Source organism: Acanthochromis polyacanthus, chromosome 19 (genome assembly GCF_021347895.1).
Source record: "Acanthochromis polyacanthus isolate Apoly-LR-REF ecotype Palm Island chromosome 19, KAUST_Apoly_ChrSc, whole genome shotgun sequence".
NCBI classification, from domain to species: Eukaryota; Metazoa; Chordata; class Actinopteri; family Pomacentridae; genus Acanthochromis; species Acanthochromis polyacanthus.
This window is the reverse complement of record NC_067131.1, coordinates 15,646,355-15,662,738: the sequence shown is the minus strand read 5'-3', so window position 1 is coordinate 15,662,738 and position 16,384 is coordinate 15,646,355. Positions and strand designations below refer to the sequence as shown.

At 41.2% G+C, this 16,384-nt stretch overlaps 1 protein-coding gene across 2 annotated transcripts; it reads right to left on the bottom strand.

Moving 5' to 3' along the window:
• Nucleotides 1-843: 843 nt before the first annotated feature.
• On the bottom strand, nt 844-15,589 carry top2a (DNA topoisomerase II alpha). 2 transcript variants are annotated; one of them, XM_022204889.2, is made up of 35 exons: nt 15,445-15,589; nt 14,405-14,551; nt 14,106-14,196; nt 13,946-14,009; nt 13,687-13,832; nt 13,163-13,260; nt 12,857-13,069; nt 11,558-11,731; nt 11,099-11,200; nt 10,833-10,970; nt 10,611-10,749; nt 10,350-10,507; nt 10,076-10,201; nt 9,333-9,443; nt 8,728-8,833; nt 8,473-8,582; nt 8,205-8,297; nt 8,004-8,118; nt 7,777-7,898; nt 7,192-7,340; nt 6,809-7,040; nt 6,578-6,712; nt 6,261-6,461; nt 5,984-6,179; nt 5,662-5,753; nt 5,432-5,581; nt 5,252-5,335; nt 4,866-5,075; nt 4,021-4,141; nt 3,244-3,405; nt 2,746-2,929; nt 2,582-2,634; nt 2,378-2,491; nt 1,454-1,683; nt 844-1,331 (listed from the first exon to the last, which is right to left on the bottom strand). In XM_022204889.2, exons 1-35 carry the CDS (start codon nt 15,460-15,462, stop codon nt 1,179-1,181), a joined length of 4,737 nt encoding a protein of 1,578 aa, XP_022060581.2. In that variant the 5' UTR covers nt 15,463-15,589; the 3' UTR covers nt 844-1,178. The 2 variants fall into 2 exon arrangements, with proteins under 2 accessions (XP_022060581.2, XP_022060582.2); XM_022204890.2 differs by having other exon boundaries at nt 3,244-3,402.
• Nucleotides 15,590-16,384: the final 795 nt, after the last annotated feature.

Genomic DNA, 16,384 nt, shown 5'->3' with positions numbered 1-16,384 from the left:
TGCTTGCTAGTGGTCACATTGGGCCAAACTTGGAAAAATTAAGTAAGGGAACCTTTAATTTTCTCGCTCTGATTTGTCTGTATCCCCTTAATGTGGCCATTAAGTTACTTTTACATCCAAATTTCAATCATCTTAGGCTCCTCCCTTCCTTAACTCTCATGTGGTCCTGCGGATCAAAATTGATCGGTTTTAAACTTTGAAAATGTGTTGGGGAAAAAAGAATAATTTTGACAGTGAAACTTCTGATGTCCACATTTTCAACATTTTTGGGAAATCTTTGAATGTTTTTTTGGTGGAAAAAAAGAAATGTTAAAAATATTTCTTAAGAAACATTCACATAAAAATCAACCAAAATCCAGCAAATTTTGCTGGATTTTTAGGTGAATGTTCTTAAAGAAATATTAGAAGTTTTACTGATATATATGGAATCACTTTAGATATTTTTAGGATTTTTTTGGAAGATTTTTACTCATTTTTTGAAAATATTTACAAGAATTTTCTTGCCAAATTTGGGGGATTTTTTAAATAATGAAATTAATAATTATTAAAATAAATAATAAAAAATTAGAATAAAATAACTTTTAAGAAATTATTGGAATTTTCTTCCTGAAGGTTTTGCAAATTTTCAGAAATTTGGGGATTTTTTTTTGCTGAATTTTTGGATTTTTTTCAGACAAGGAAACAATATTTTTTGGTAAACGTAAATGAGAACAGGAGGGTTAAACATGTTTTTTGAACACTACTGAGGGCCTGACTGAATCACATCGGTAAAGTCAATAGTTTTTTTTTTTTAGAGGATTGCTGTGAAGAAAGTTGCGTCACACAAACTTACCGCACAATCAATACAAACAAGTTAACTTTATTATTATAATTCCAAAATCGAACAGCCAGTGAAATATTTACAAGACAAGACAAAACACACACAAGTGGAATACAAAAGACATTTAAAAAACCTAGAAAAAAGTCAACGGTAGACTAAAACCTGACTATAACAGCATCCAACACATCATTTTCAGCTCTTTGAAAGGTTAAGAAACATTTTAAAGGTTACACAGACTGCAGCTATAAGGTCCACTTAAGCTGAGGACGTAGATGCAGCCGTGCTTCAGCTGATAAAAGCATATCGGTGGCAAACACTATGTACGTAACATACGAAAGAATCTGACTTGTACTGTGATTTAAAAATCTTCATCTGAGTCGGAGTCCATCATGTAAGTGACGGGTTTCCGGGCACGTGAAGGCTTGTCCCGCTGAGCCACGGCTACCGGAGCTGCTTCTTGGTCTGAAAGCTGGAAGCTGTCGTCCTCGTCTTCCTCCCAGCTCTTGGTTTTCTACAGCAAACAAAAATATTCTGGTGTGAAACATGTCCATGACAACTTAAAAAATAAATCAGAAAATAATAAAACGACAGCTTAAAGGCTGTTTGAATTCAGAGCCGAGCGTAAAAACCGACCTTGCCGCCGGCTGCTTTGGCTTTGAGACGTGACATGAGGTCGTCCGAGCTGCTGTCAGAGTCGTCGCTGACGGCCTGTTTTCGTTTTACGGCAGCTTTTGCCTTCTTAATCGCAGGTTTCGCTTCAATATCCGAGTCGCTGGAGTCAAACGAAGGCACCTTCTTGGAAGCGGCACTGGTTGCAGGTTTGGGCTTAGAGAGCGCTTCCAAGATAGATGGCTGCTTCACATCTACAAGGAGAAATCAACAGGACAAACAAACCATGTAGGATAAGAATGTGCACACAAGGAAAAGATGGATATACAGGGTGTCCCAAACAATCTGACATCATTTTGCAGGCCAACAATTGTGGCAATTCTCGTTGGAATAACCTCAAATTTTCACAGAATGTATAGAAACAGATCAAGATTGCATATTTAAGGTTTTATTTTTGTTGTGTTTTCAGGTGGAGCCATGCTGTTCACTCCTAAAGCGAAGTCATTTTGCGTCCTGGAATATGCTCACACACAGTCACCCAAGGCTGTGCAGCGTGCCTTCAATGCAAAATTTGGAAAATCTTCACCAACTGGCAAGCAAATTTGAACTTGGTACCAAAAATCTAAAGAGGAAGGCTGCTTATGCAGGGCTAAAGATCTGGTAGACCATCATCAACAAATTCCAAGACACAAAATGACTTCTCTTTGGGAGTGAATGGCACGGCTGAACCTGAAAACCGAGCAAAGATAAAACATTAAATATAAAATCTTGTTCTGTTTCTATACATTCTATGAAAATTTGAGGTCATTTCAACAAGAACTGCCAACATTATTGGCCTGCGAAATGATGTCAAATTTTTTGGGACACCCTGTATACTTTTTGTTAGCGTTTGTGCTACAAACAAATCACACGAAGCTCTCCTTAATTAAACAGTCTTTGTGGTGTTACCTGCAGCCTTCTTCTTGGATGCAGCTGGTTTCTTGGCTGCAGCCGTTTTCTTGGGTGCAGCCTCTTTGGTTTTACGTTGAGCTGGGGCCTTGGGTGCAGGATCATCTGACTGAGCTGTAAAGTTTGAGAATGAGCAAAACATTACTCCTCTGACCTTTGCCCTAACATTTCTTTATGTGACAAGAGTCCAATAAAAATACTTACAACTTGACTTGGTGTCTGTCTGTTTAACCATTTTGCTCTTTGCCACTTTCTTCCTGGAGTGAAATGACAAAAACGTAACTTAATGTTGACCAGAAAAATAAAAAAAATGGACAGGAAATGTGAAATCCGCTTTAGACACGAGTCATCTGCTGTCTCATACTCACGCAGGTTCCTTAGCTTTGGGAGGTGGTGGGGCTGGAGGGTCTGCGTCGCTGTCGGACACGGTGCTGGGCTCTGGGGCGAAACTGGCGTCATCATCGCTGGTGACAGCTTTCCGCTTTGGAGCTTCCTTCTTCCCCCAGTCATCAAATTCCTCTTCGCTGTCAGACATGCTGTACTTCACCGTAGCTTAAGGAAAGGAAAACAGAACACACCGCTTTACTAATGCTGCCATTTCTTGCTTCTTTGATTACTCCTGCTAAATGAGTAATCCAACAGCTGTTGCAATCAGCTCGAGATAAACTGGCATCAGTGGCAATTATCCTCAGGAAACATTTGTGGAGTGTTTACAGATTGCCTCGCGATCTGGGTAAGGAAGAGCTTAGAACGGTGATCGGCTAAGTGGTTGTCACGTAAGAGCAAACGGACAACTGAAGCAGCTATTTGTCGATGCATTTATCCATCAGTGGGGGATAATGATTGGTGTCGTCCAGCGGATTCACCTTTAGTTTTGCGTTCTATCCGCTCTCTGGGGCCGACGTCTTCCTCTGCCTCCATTTCACCGTCGGACGGATCATCAGACTCATCTGACCACGGATTCTTCTTTGGCTTCTGGACAGCGGGCTTGAACTGAAGAGTTGTCTGCTTGCCAGTCTTAGATACTGCTGCAATAAAGTGTGTCTCATAGTCATCATTAATTAAAATGCAATGCAGCTCTAGAAGCAGTAATCTATATTTTTACTGTCTCTTAAATCACCCATCATTCATGATCACTTTTGCTGTGTGTGCTCCAATATAATCTAATATACATTTTAGGCTAAGCACTTTGTTATTCTACAATACAAGTAAAGAGCAGTGCAGCCTTTGTGTGTGCAGGACTTTTCTCAACATTTTCACAACTTAAGAGACATTTTAAAACATTCCTGTTTGGTTGAATGTCTATAACAGAGCTTTCTGTGGTGCATCAGAGTCACAGAACATATATATTAATGCTTTATCATGACTGCTGAATACGACAAATTCTAACAAATTTAACACATTTTTTAACTAAATTTTGATATTAAGTATCAATAAAATGTATGAAAAAAAACGTTTACAGGTGAATGTTCCACGTTGTTCATGATAAACTGCACAAGAATTCTGAACAGATGTTGAATGTACATCACATTCTGATCTGCCTTGCTTTAACAGGAAGTCTTTAAGTCACACGCTCAGTCAACCCTTACAAACTCAGAGTCGTAATGGAACATTTCCTGCTGTTACTTAACAGTCGTCCTCACCTTTCTCCTTGGCCTGGGTTTTCGTTTTCTTGCTCAGTCGTGCGGCCAAGCCGGTTTCTTCAACTGGCTCTGTGTTCTCTGCGTCTTCTCCAAACTCCATCGCCATCACTACATTTTCACTCTACAAAGACAGAAATGAGGTCAGGGAAAATGGTACGTTCTGGGAGGGCAATGCAGCAAAAACTGTTCCTTCGAAACACAAATCAGTTTTGTATATGACAGTTGTGATAATGTGAAGACTAAAACAAACACAATAACACGGTCTCACGGGGATTCGTGAAACTGTCACGTCAGTTTTTGTTTCGGTTTCGTGCGCACCAACACGATGTCGTCATGTTTATCGTGCCGCTCACCACGAGCGAAACCCGCTGTGGTAATCACATCTGAAAGTGGTTTATACCGGCGGATTCATGACGATCTAAGCTGTCCATTGGCGTTTGCGGCCGCCGTTGCGGCCGCTGCTTCGGCCGCCGCACATTCTTTAAATTCCTATGCAAATTCGGCGGATTCATGACGATCTAAGCTGTCCATCAGCGTTTGTGGCCGCCGCCGCCGCGGCCGCTGCTGTGGCCGGATGTCTGGCGGCGGCCGCAAACGCCGATGGACAGCTTAAATCGTCATGAATCCGCCGGTATAAACCACTTTCAGATGTGATTACCACAGCGGGTTTCGCTCGTGGTGAGCGGCACGAAAAACATGACGACATCGTGTTGGTGCGCACGAAACCGAAACAAAAACTGACGTGACAGTTTCACGAAAGACCGGGCTGTAATAATACACTGCAAAGCACACCGAGCCAGTGATAGTCCAGGCAGATTAGACTGACAACAAATGAAAAGACACACCTTGACATTTCTGCCTCTTTTGCCCTCTCCTTTCTTCAGATTGGCCTTCCTGTTAGCCTCGGCTTTCATTGTGCTGGTCACACGTGGAACAACGCGGCGACCTTGTGGCGTGGGCATGGTCTCCTGCTTCACCTTCACCTTCACCACTTTGCCTTTTCCAGTCGCCTTTACAGGCATACCGGCGTTCTCCTTTTCTTTTGCTTCAACGCGCTAAAAACAAGAAAAACAAATATCAGAAGTCGTTTCAAGAGGGAATGTTTGACGGTTACAGCTCTGAATGCAATCATTTCTACACTGAAGATACCGTATCTCGCCGCATCTGACTGACAAAGTGCACTTATAACTGGATGCAGAACAAACAATGAACAGACACAGCAGGACAATACCTCCAGTTCCTCTGAAAAAGCAGCGAGGTCTTCCTTCCACAGGTCTGCTGGACTCTTCTTCTTCAGCGTGTTCAGCTCTGTCATCTATAGAACAGCAGTTGGGTCAGAAAAGGGCACGGATAACAGAAAACAGACCAATTTATAATTGAATTTTATATGACAACCACCAGTGAGTCCCACCTTAGCATCCCTCTGTTTGCACAGCTCCTCTTTCTTCTCTTTGGTCAGGAACCACATGGGCATACTCAGCAGGTAGTTGTAGTCGGGCCCACTGTCGTCTTCTTTCTCCTTTTCTTCCTCCTCCTCTTCATCTTCCATCTCCTCGTCATTCTAAAAGGTCAGACACAAGGCGGCTTATTTAGCGCTCCTTAATGCTGTCACTGAAAACCATTGGAATCTGAATATCCTACCTTCTCTTGAGCTTGTTTCCAAGCCTTGACCGGGTCCGAGTCGTAGCCCATCTTCTGCAGCATGCGAATCAATTCCTTTTTGGGTTTGTTCTCTACAAGCAGATGGGACAATATCAACGTATTGCATTAAGGAAAAACAAACCATCATTGCAGGTCTGCACAGTTATGGCTAAAAAGATCTTCGAAAATGTGATTTTCATTTAAAATATTACAATTTCAAGATGTTTTAAATGAAAAATGTAGACAGATATTGTTCAGCTTTTGATTTAAGGTCAAACTCTGGGACACATTTCTGCAAATAAACTGAGAACTAGCTACTAACCAATGACCAAAATGCCCTGAATTTTCTCCAGGATGAAGCGGGCCTGGTTGGTGAGCTTTGCACTCTCGGCCCCCAGCATCCCTGCCAGCCAGTCCTTCCTCAGCACATAGTACTTCATCCTCAGCTGAAAGAAGTCCTTGAGAATGTCCTGCACAGACTCGTACTTTTTCAGGCTGCCTACATGGTCGAACAGAACCTAAAACGAGAGAACAGTTTGAAAACGTGTCCAGAAATGATGTCATAAAAGGAGCATTTGTTTGTACGTGGCAGCTGTTACCATAGAATTGCAGGTGAGGGGGCTCTGCAGTTTGAAGACTTTATGAAGGCCAGCAGCTTCTGCCTCTATCAGTTTCTCTGCAGTCATCTTGACCACAAAGCGCACTGTGGTGTCAGTGTGGTATTCCTTGTAGTCCGTGATGAGAGGAGGAACCTTCTCTGTGCCGTTTAACATCGGCTCCAGCACGTTCTCCTTGTAGACCTAAACCACAGAGAAAAACAAGCAATGACAGAATAAATTCAAATGGTCACAAGATCACTTAAAATACATATAAATTAATTGAACATCTTGAAGCAGGACAAAGCTTTAAGACTAACTTGTGTCCACGACTTGACCGGCAATTCAGAGATCTCGATAGTCGTGGAATCGATGATGGAAACCTCTCCGCTGTTCATGTACTGGTTTTCCATCACCTGCTCAATTGTGCCTCTGAAGCCTTTGTAGTTTGGAAGCTATGGAAGAAAGAAAAACGCATCAAACTCATCAGTTGTGTTGTATACTAGGAGATGCACGATGGCAAATCCCAGAAAGTCAGTCCCTGTCCTCACCATGGGCAGAGGCTCCTCGTTGTTCAGCATACGGTGGATGTTGGTGATGATCTCGCGTATGTCGAAGTTGGGAATCTTGCTGGCCCAGCCTGTGCCGATACCTTCTATTCCGTTCACCAGCACAGTGGGGATGATGGGCATGTACCACTCTGGCTCTACACGTTGGTTGTCATCAAAGTTGTACTTGAGCAGGTTGTCGTCGACGGCTGGGAAAACGAGGCGGGCCAGGGGGCTGCAGGTGCAGAAAGTTGGGGGAATTTTAGGCTCAATCAATGACAAAGGAAACAATGATGCTCACTAAATGCAACTTCAAGCTGGCACATGTGTGGAGGACGCATCATGTGTAGCTTTAGATCATTTCGGTTTGTAAAGTGTCTGCTGACCTGAGCATGGTGAAGATGTATCGAGGGCTGGCAGAGTCTTTGCCTCCGTGTAACCTGGTTCCAAACTGTCCCAGAGGCTGCAGCAGGTTCAAGTTGTTGCTTCCAACAAAGTTCTGAGCTAAACCAATAATGGTCATCATCAGGGAGACCTGAAATTTGAAGAGTTCAGACTAAATGAACAGAAACCGAAAGAATATACCTCACATTCATCACCAGGATCAGTTGGTAAAATATCAGTTTTTTTTTTTAATGAAAGGCAGTTGTGCCTTCTCTTTCCTCCAAATGAACGGATTTTATTTAACCAGAATCTGCTGCTGAGTTTATAGATCTGGCCTTGGCCAAGAAGAGCACATGTCTTAAAAATCAAAACTGACATATTCTGTACAAACACAAAGAAACAACATACAGGAGCTAAATAAAAATCAAGTTTCAAATAAATGTATTTCCACAGATATGAAAGCAATAATTTGCAGTAAATGAAAATCAAACCAACAAACTATATTAAAAAGACAAACAAAGGAAGTTTGGTGAAAATCGTCAGCACTGTAAAGTCATTGACAAACCAACATATTCAAGCTTTCTCACCTCCCCGTGGTGGTAGGCGGACATCTCAGCCACTGAGCCGGCCAACTGGGCCACCTTCACCTCTCGCTTGTCATTTCTCTTGAAGCAACAGAACAGCACCTTCCTCTGTCCTGGTTTCAGACCTGACACACACACACACACACACACACACATTAGATCACTCCCGACACCACAAAGGGCATTTCTTAAGAGCTACTAAACTTGTTCTTGGTGATCATTTCACGCACCATCCACCAGGCAGGGAATGGACCTCTCATTGTCAGAGTTGGAGAAAAGTACCAGCTCCTTGTTGACAAAGTCATTGTAGGAGAGGGACTTGGTCGACTGACCATAAAGGTATTCCTGTGAAGAGATGGCAAAACATGCAATCAGACTTAATGGAAAACGGCAATAAAGCACATAAAGTTCACCAACTGTAGAGGCATTACCTCAGGCAGGTTGTGCTCCCTACGCTGGCGTCTGTTCATCATGAAGTTGGTGAGCCACTCTTTCCGCTCGTCCACTTTCTTCTTGCTAAAGGCCTAGACAAAAGGAAAAACGACGCAATAATAACACATTAGCCAGAAATTCAGATATTACTTATAGTAACGAGTTTACAGCAGCCTTAAAAAGCTCAGATTAAATTTGATGCGATCCTGCCCGGGGTGTAAATCACAGTGGCTGGGCAATGGTCCAAACAGATGAGTAACATCTTACAAGGGTGATAGCTTCATCGTCCTGAGGTCCAGAGTACTTGAAGGGGATACGGTGTCTCTGCATATCAGAGAAGTACTCCTTGGCTTCCTGCGATGTGCTGGTTCCCAAACCTGGATGGACAAAGGCCACCAAGGAACAGAAAATATAGGTTAAAGCGATGTGATAACGCGTACAAAACTATAACCATGACGCTAACCAGGAAGGATTAGTGGCTTACTTGTTAGTTTTACTACCACACAGTGGTTTGTAACAAACCTTTGTAGTATTTGATTTTCCAAGATTTGTGGTTGGGCTGGCTCTCCTTCCAAGCATTGAATTCTGGGATACTATAGAAAGACAGCTGAGTTTTCTTGAAAGATACCTAAATAGAGAGAAATAAGATGTTGGCAAAGACTTCTCTCTTCCTTTCTTTGTTTCACAACAAAAAAGATCAAAATAAGAAAATACTTTGAATCAAATGTAGCAAAAATCATGTAAAAATGGGATTTCTGATTTTAAAAAAAAGTATATTTTTGTATTCATAACAGAACTAAAAGCAGCTTTCCTTTGAAATAAATCCAGGTCTGAGTATTCTTGTTTCTTGACACCAGAGGGTAGTGTTGTTCCTAGCTTGGGTGGACTAGTTCAGAGCCTTGACTTCTACTGCTGCTTCATATCACCTTTGTTTCACATTATTTGTTCTGTCACCAAATCATTCCACTTCTTTCCCTAATGTTCCAGATATCTAAGCAAAAACATCTCATGAAAACAGGACAGGACCTACTTGATCTCCTTCTGAATAGACTCAAGCGAAACATTTTGCCGGCAAGGCCCCAGTTATTTTTTAGACTCGGTGTTAGACTTTTGGTGAGCCCATGTACCTTGATGATGGGGGTGATGAACTCTTCCAGGAAGTTGTGGCGCAGCAGTGATGGCCAGTTGTGGTGGATGAAGTTGATCAGTAAGCCCTTAATATGGGAGCCATCTTGATCCTGTCACAATCACAGGAATAGTCATACTATTGTGAGATAATCAATAAAGCCCAGCATTAACACCTGCTAAGGAAATGTGTAACAACCTCAATATTATATAAAATCTTCAGGCCTTGACAACTACTGAAGTGATGGCCCTGAAGTCTCTCCACCACTACGCTGGGAGAGAAGAAGTGCAAAACTTTAGCTGCCCCACTGGGTTACTATCTTTCAAGGCCATAGTTTGCTCAGTGCACATTTCTCTGTTGTACTTTCCAAAATTGGTATTTTTCTGTGGCAGAAGGATTAACTTTGAAATTAATTTTACTTTGCAGATTTGAGAGCTGTTGCTTTCTTTCTATTTTGTAGTTTGTGACTTGGAGACTCCAATAACTCTGTAAAAACCTGCTCTGATCTGCTTTTGTTCTTGCTCTCCTTTCACATTCCCTTCATATATTCCTGATGTGTGCATAAAGTGTTTGGGGGAAAAAAAATGTCCTCCATTTCTTTACATTCTGGTGGAAAAACTTCAGAGCTTCTGCAACCGTGACCTACACTCACATGCATACGTAGGAATAGCAGCACTTGAAAAGTCCCAAGCAATACAAAATAAGTAGATGATGTCTGACATGAAAATAACAGTGAAAAAATACCTGATCTGTCATGATCATGATCTTGCCGTAACGCAGACTCTTGAGGGATTCTGGGTCGCTGTAGTTCTTCTTGTACTGCAGACCAAGGATCTTGATGATGTTGTTGATTTCGGCATTTTCCATAATCTGAGAAGGATTATCAAAAATTATTACTCTCAGTTGCTTACAAAGAACTGTCACTAAAATACAGAGAGATGATGCTAAATATAGTTTTTGTTTTGGTACTCTTTGATGCCATTTCATGTCTATAAAAGAAAACACAGCTGAGATTAACCTGTTTGTGTGAGGCCTCCCGGACGTTGAGCATTTTTCCTCTGAGGGGGAAGACTCCATAGCGGTCTCTTCCGACCACTCCCAGCCCAGACACAGCGAGAGTCTTGGCTGAGTCTCCCTCTGTAAGGATCAGTGTGCAGCCGATGGAGTTCTTCCCACCTGCATCAAAAACACAGTTAGTACACGCTTACTGCAGCTCAGTTGTATCCTCATAATGCTAGACTGGAGTGAAAAAAATAAAGAAGGGGTTGGTATATATTACCTGCGTCGTTGGCATCATCCAGTTTTGGCACACCTTTGATTTTTGTGTGTTTAACAGCTGAGCATTTCTTGTTAAGCTGGGACTGAGCCTTGAACTTCACCCAGTTCATGATGCTCTCCACAATCCCACAGGATGTAGCCTACGGAGTTCAAAAGACGAATTAGTGGAATCTGAATGATGATATTTTTGAGGAATGCAGTGAAAGAGGTTTTCCATCAGCACCTGTTTGAAGAACTTGTCACTGAGGGGACAAGTGGAGCCAAAGCTCTTCTGTTGCTTCGTCATGTTCTCTTTGGTCTGAGAGTCAAAGGTTGGGTTCTCAATCAGGCAATTCACAAACAGCCACATGTGGTTTTTCACCTAGAAGGAGATGAAGCAGAGCACAGGCAGTTATTGCATTTTATTTATAGACAGCTACTTGGTCCTGCTCCAGCAGCAGCTGGGACAATGTGATCACAAAATGTGAGTTTACAGTAAGATGACTGTACCTGGAAAGGCTTGACTGCCACTCCAGCTTTGTTCTTCTTCTTCACCACTTCAATGAGCTTGCCAACCACTTGGTCGGTCACATAGTCAATGTGCCTGCCTCCCTAAGTTCCAGAGGACAAACGGAAGATCCCATTTACAGAATAAATGCCGTAAGTCTTAATCATAGTGACACAAAGTGACTGGGAGAGCAGCCAAACTTGTACTTTGCTGCCAAAAGTACCTGGGCTACTGGTTCAGTCAGCCCTAAAATGCTTCATACTGCTCTAAGATGTACATTTAAAGAGGGCTGACAAAATAAGAAAAATACAATTGGCATAGTATTCCAAGAAACAACTTAAAACATTTTAAGTATTGATTTGGCATAGAGGCCACAACCCATACTAATGCATCAATTACTCTGCTACACATTTATACACAAAGCATCCCCAACAAAAAAATCTAATAAACTGAGACATTACCTTGGTCGTGGCAATACTGTTGACAAAGCTGACTTGCTGGAAGCCTTTCTCGCTCATGGTGAGGCAGACCTCCCAGCGCTCATTGACAGTCTCATGGATCACAGTGATAGGACCACCCAACTCATCCACCTTGTCCTTTACATACATGTCCACATAGCTACGGAAGCCTGTAACCTGGAGGGCAAGAGTGGTCATTTTAGTTTGAATCCCAAGATTTATACCCTGCAGGCTTTTGAAGCAACTGGGGAAGCTTAAACTGAACAGATCTTAAAAAAACAAACCAAACAATCAAGGCAGGCGGGCAACGGGGAGGGATAATAAAAAACATTTTAACAATGTCATCAAACTTTGTATGCAGTCATTTTCATTATTTGGATTCATGTATACCCTCAACAAAAATATAAACGCAACACTTTTGTTTTTGCTCCCATTTTTCATGAGATGAACTCAAAGATCTAAAACTTTTTTCACATACACAATATCACCATTTCTCTCACATATTGTTCACAAATCTGTCTAAATCTGTGACAGTGAGCACTTCTCCTTTGCTGAGATAATCCATCCCACCTCACAGGTGTGCCACATCAAGATGCTGATTAGACACCATGATTAGTGCACAGGTGTGCCTTAGACTGTGTTGCGTTTATATTTTTGTTGAGTGTATGTAACACTGATGCCACATTTGACAGACATCGGCTAGGTCTGGCTAGCCATCATAGATTATATTCCAAACAGCAGTTAGTGCCGCCTTTAAGGCTTCATGAGGCTATATACAAAGATGTATCCACAGACAGTGAAATTTCACATATTTTAGTTAAACAAAAATGAACACTAGCATATTTCCTTTAGAGCACTGAGCACTTCTAGTTGGAATGTGTTACATTAATGCACAATCCAACTGATTTTAAAGATAACTGCAGCATAAACAGGCAATTTCAGTAAAAAACAGTCAGTATATGTTTAATTACAGACACTTGGGGTCATTAAAAAAAACCTGCACACTTCATTATTTTTTTTAATCCTTTTTTTGTATCAATCTAAAACCATCAGTCTTTGTCTCAATCATTTGTCAGTAAAACTCATGCTGACCACAGTAACACCTTACATACATGTTCTCAGCTGAAAGAGGTTCGTCTGACCTCATGTCAGCTTCAAATTTATTTAATTCATGTCTTTAGTTGAGATTGTTTGAACCTCATTTTAAATACGACAATCTAATTTATAAAAAGCTACCTGATAGAGGGGCTGACCTCAGGTGGAAAGCAACAGCCAGAAAAGTAAAGCAGCACGGTAACTTACTGGCAGCTTCTTTCCATTGAAGTACACCCGGACACCCTTAGTGGATCCAGCGATGTCATAGGCCCTCCTGGTCATCAGAGCTACTGTGTCTTTGTCCAGAACGCTCATCTTAAACTTGGCCAGATCTGGCTTGAAGGTGATGCAAGTGTACTCCTCTCCATCAAAGGGTTTGATGCTAGCATCCCCTGCTCTGCCCATGTTGTCATACCAAGTCTGTGGCAAACATGAACATGCTGTAAATTTACAAGCTCCCCTCACAAGTGAAAATAACTACTCAAGTATATTTTAGTTCATCCTCCTTCCTACCTGCTTGAAAGACCTTTTCGACTCTTTACAGGCAGTCTCTACAGTAAACTTTGTACTGAAGATGTTGCAAAGCTTAGCACCATAGCCATTACGTCCACCTGAAAAACAAGTATTGGCATAAAGATGTCAGTTAGGATGCTATTGCAGCTGCTGTTGACCCAAGATCCTTTATGTGCCCTAAAACTACATTTCTCTTTGGTGAAACTATTGGTTATGATAAAATATTCCTTTTGGATTGGGGTAGTATAATTCAGTCTCTAATTATACAAGATTAACAGTAGAGTAGATATATTTTTGCAGGGAAGGGTTGCAGTAATAGTTTAGATATTATGCTCAAGATAGGTTTCTAATTTAAAACATATGATCGGTTATTACACATGTCGCTCATGATGCCAGACTCGATTGTAAATGCATAGTTGGCATTATCATCATATGCCAAAATACCAGAGATATAAAAACAAGAACTGTACTAAAATACACCAACACATTAGGCACTGCAATCCAAATAAAACTGTTAGTCTCACCGGTGACTTTCTTCTCATCATCATCATAGTTACTGGAGGTAAGGAGCTGTCCAAAGATGAGAGCCGGCACATAGACCTTCTCCACCTTGTGCTCCACCACTGGAATACCCTTCCCATTATTCCACACAGTGATGACGTTGTTTTCACTAAAAGGAAAAACACGCACTCCTATTACCATGTGCATCTGTTACATCAAGGACACTTGGATATGGGGGTTTGGCAGCTTGCAGGCAAATGTAGTAGAATTACAGACACTCACACATCAATGTTGACTTTGATGCAGGACATGCTCTTGTCCCTCTGTTTGTTGTCAGCTGCATTTACTGTTGGTTGGGACAAAAAAAGAGCTTCAGTAAAATATTCCTGCCATGGGATGACCAATATTAGATGTCATATAGAATTACAAGCCATTTACTCACCAAGAATCTCGTCAAAAATCTTGTAAAGCCCAGGCACAAACGTCACCTCACGGCTGTTCAGTCCAGCATCCTCATCATACACCCACATTTGCTGAGGGAAGAAGTCAACAAATGATGGGAAATATTTCGTACACATTCATACCATATAAACCACTAGTGCTTTGTTCTGTTAATCAGCATCCAGCAGTTCAGTAGTATTAACAAAAATCTTCAGACTGACTTCTGTGCGACTTAAATATGAGATGATTAAAGAAAGCCATCAGTTTCAAAGACACAAACATTGCTATGCAAATTCTTACTTGAGTGACAGGCTCTACAGAGCCTATGTAGGAGTCCGGTCTGAGCAAAATGTGCTCCAACTGCGTCTTCTTTTGATAGATCCTCTCCACCGACAGCCGCTTCGGATCTTTCTTCGTCTTTTCCACCGGCTTGTTTTCAAAAAAGTTCTGATGAAATAACAGAAGGTTATCTTTTCAGCAATTTGCACTGTGGTCAAGACAGGATTTGTAACCGTATAGAAGTTACCTGTAACTACAACTACCCACCACATCTGGAATCTCCCTTGGTCTAACAGCTGTACAATGCTTTAATTATTTGAATCTTGAGTTTTAATGTGACCATTTAGTGGACAAAACAAGACCTCAGAGAACTTCAGGAACACAAAAACTTGGTCTACTGAAAAAAAATCAAATCACCAGTTCCTTTGACCTGATTTCAAAGTGTTTATCAAGGACACTTCAAAGCACAAAGGCTGAATGAAAAGCATCTGCAACAGTACTTAGAAATGGTAGACGAAAGGGCTGTCGACTTAGGTGAATGTTTTGGTTCATAGTATTTATATGAACTATGGGACTGCATCACATTTGAGCATGTGCCACATCTGGAAAGGAAGTTGTTGTATTACTAGAAGGGATAAATGAAGCATTGATGTTTCAGTGCCCAGTGAATTGGGGAACTTAACATCACGCGCTCTTCCGTTATACATTGTTAGCTATAATTATGTTAATGTAGAATCATGTATCAGTGTTTAAGCTTAGCAGCGTGTTCCGTTGAGTTTCGTTTCTAAGTAGTTTAATGTATCCTCGTGTTTTTTCTTTTCTCTGTTTCTCTCATGCCTGAGTGTAAAGCAACAGACTGCAGCCATTCAACCAAGACAAGCTTCCCCTCGGGGACAACACATTTTACTCCACTGTAGCTACTAAAACATGTTAGCTGGTTAACTTTAACTGTGGCTATTTTAACTGTAGCTAACTACAGCAGCAAGCTAACTACTAACAGTAAGTTAACCGTTAGGCTTAACGTAAGTCAGCAGCAAACATCGAAATAACAGCAAAGTTACCTTCAGTGGTGCAGCCATTCTTTATATTTTCCCTGCTAAACCCCGCTGCCTTAAAATCCTATACAAGTCGTCAACAAACTGGCTAGCCCAGCCCCAGCTAACTCTAATGATAAACGTTTGCACTCGAATGCCTTCAGATCCAGTTTGAATATTCGAAAGTTAGTGGACGCCTCTCCCGCCAGCTGTATTGGCCAATCAAAAGACAGACCTCGCGGAGCTTCCCTCCAATGAGAAGCGCCAAACCATCTATTTTCAAATAGGCAACCAATAACCGGCAGTAGAAGTAACAAGAGCCCGCCTACTTCCCTTCCCAGGCCAATCAGCTTCCCAAGATAGAAAAGAGAGGAAGTATGTGCTTGAAATAAATAAAATCAGGGGAAATAAGTGTATTAGATGAAACGATGTGGATCTGCCCACTGCGGAAATAAATTCTACATTTTATGACCGATTGATTGAGTAAATCATTAAATAAATGAATGATTGAATAATTGTTATCTGTCATGTTTATTTGAAGTCCTGATCATTTGGGCTTACCTCACACCATGGACATCCATGATGAAAACAATAGCCAACAGCTAAAACAACAATTTTTGGCCATTTATATGAAGTGTCTTTTTTACAGACAACAGCCCTTGATATTACCCAAATATGTCTTTATACACAATCAATTGCACATATGTATAGTGTGATTAGAAAGCATATGAACATAATATAACTTTTATTATTTTGTCTGTGCTGCAAAGAAAGCACTTGGATATGATTATATATGGAATTAAAATGCTGAACTTTGAACTTTATGGTGTAGGAGAGGATTATTGGGTGAGCATGGTCAAAATCATGGCTCATTTGTTGGCTAGCAGATATTTTAATTGGATATTATTAAATATATATTCCTTAAAGAGTCATTTTAGCTTTTGAGTTAAATATGTTGTTCAGATAA

Excerpts from the sequence above, each read along its gene's own strand:
- top2a (XM_022204889.2), bottom strand. Across the intron at positions 8,834-9,332 it reads TCATCACCCCCATCATCAAG|GTATCTTTCAAGAAAACTCA; the intron begins GTACATGGGCTC and ends CTCTCTATTTAG. Across the intron at positions 5,076-5,251 it reads CTTTTTCAGAGGAACTGGAG|CGCGTTGAAGCAAAAGAAAA; the intron begins GTATTGTCCTGC and ends TCTTGTTTTTAG.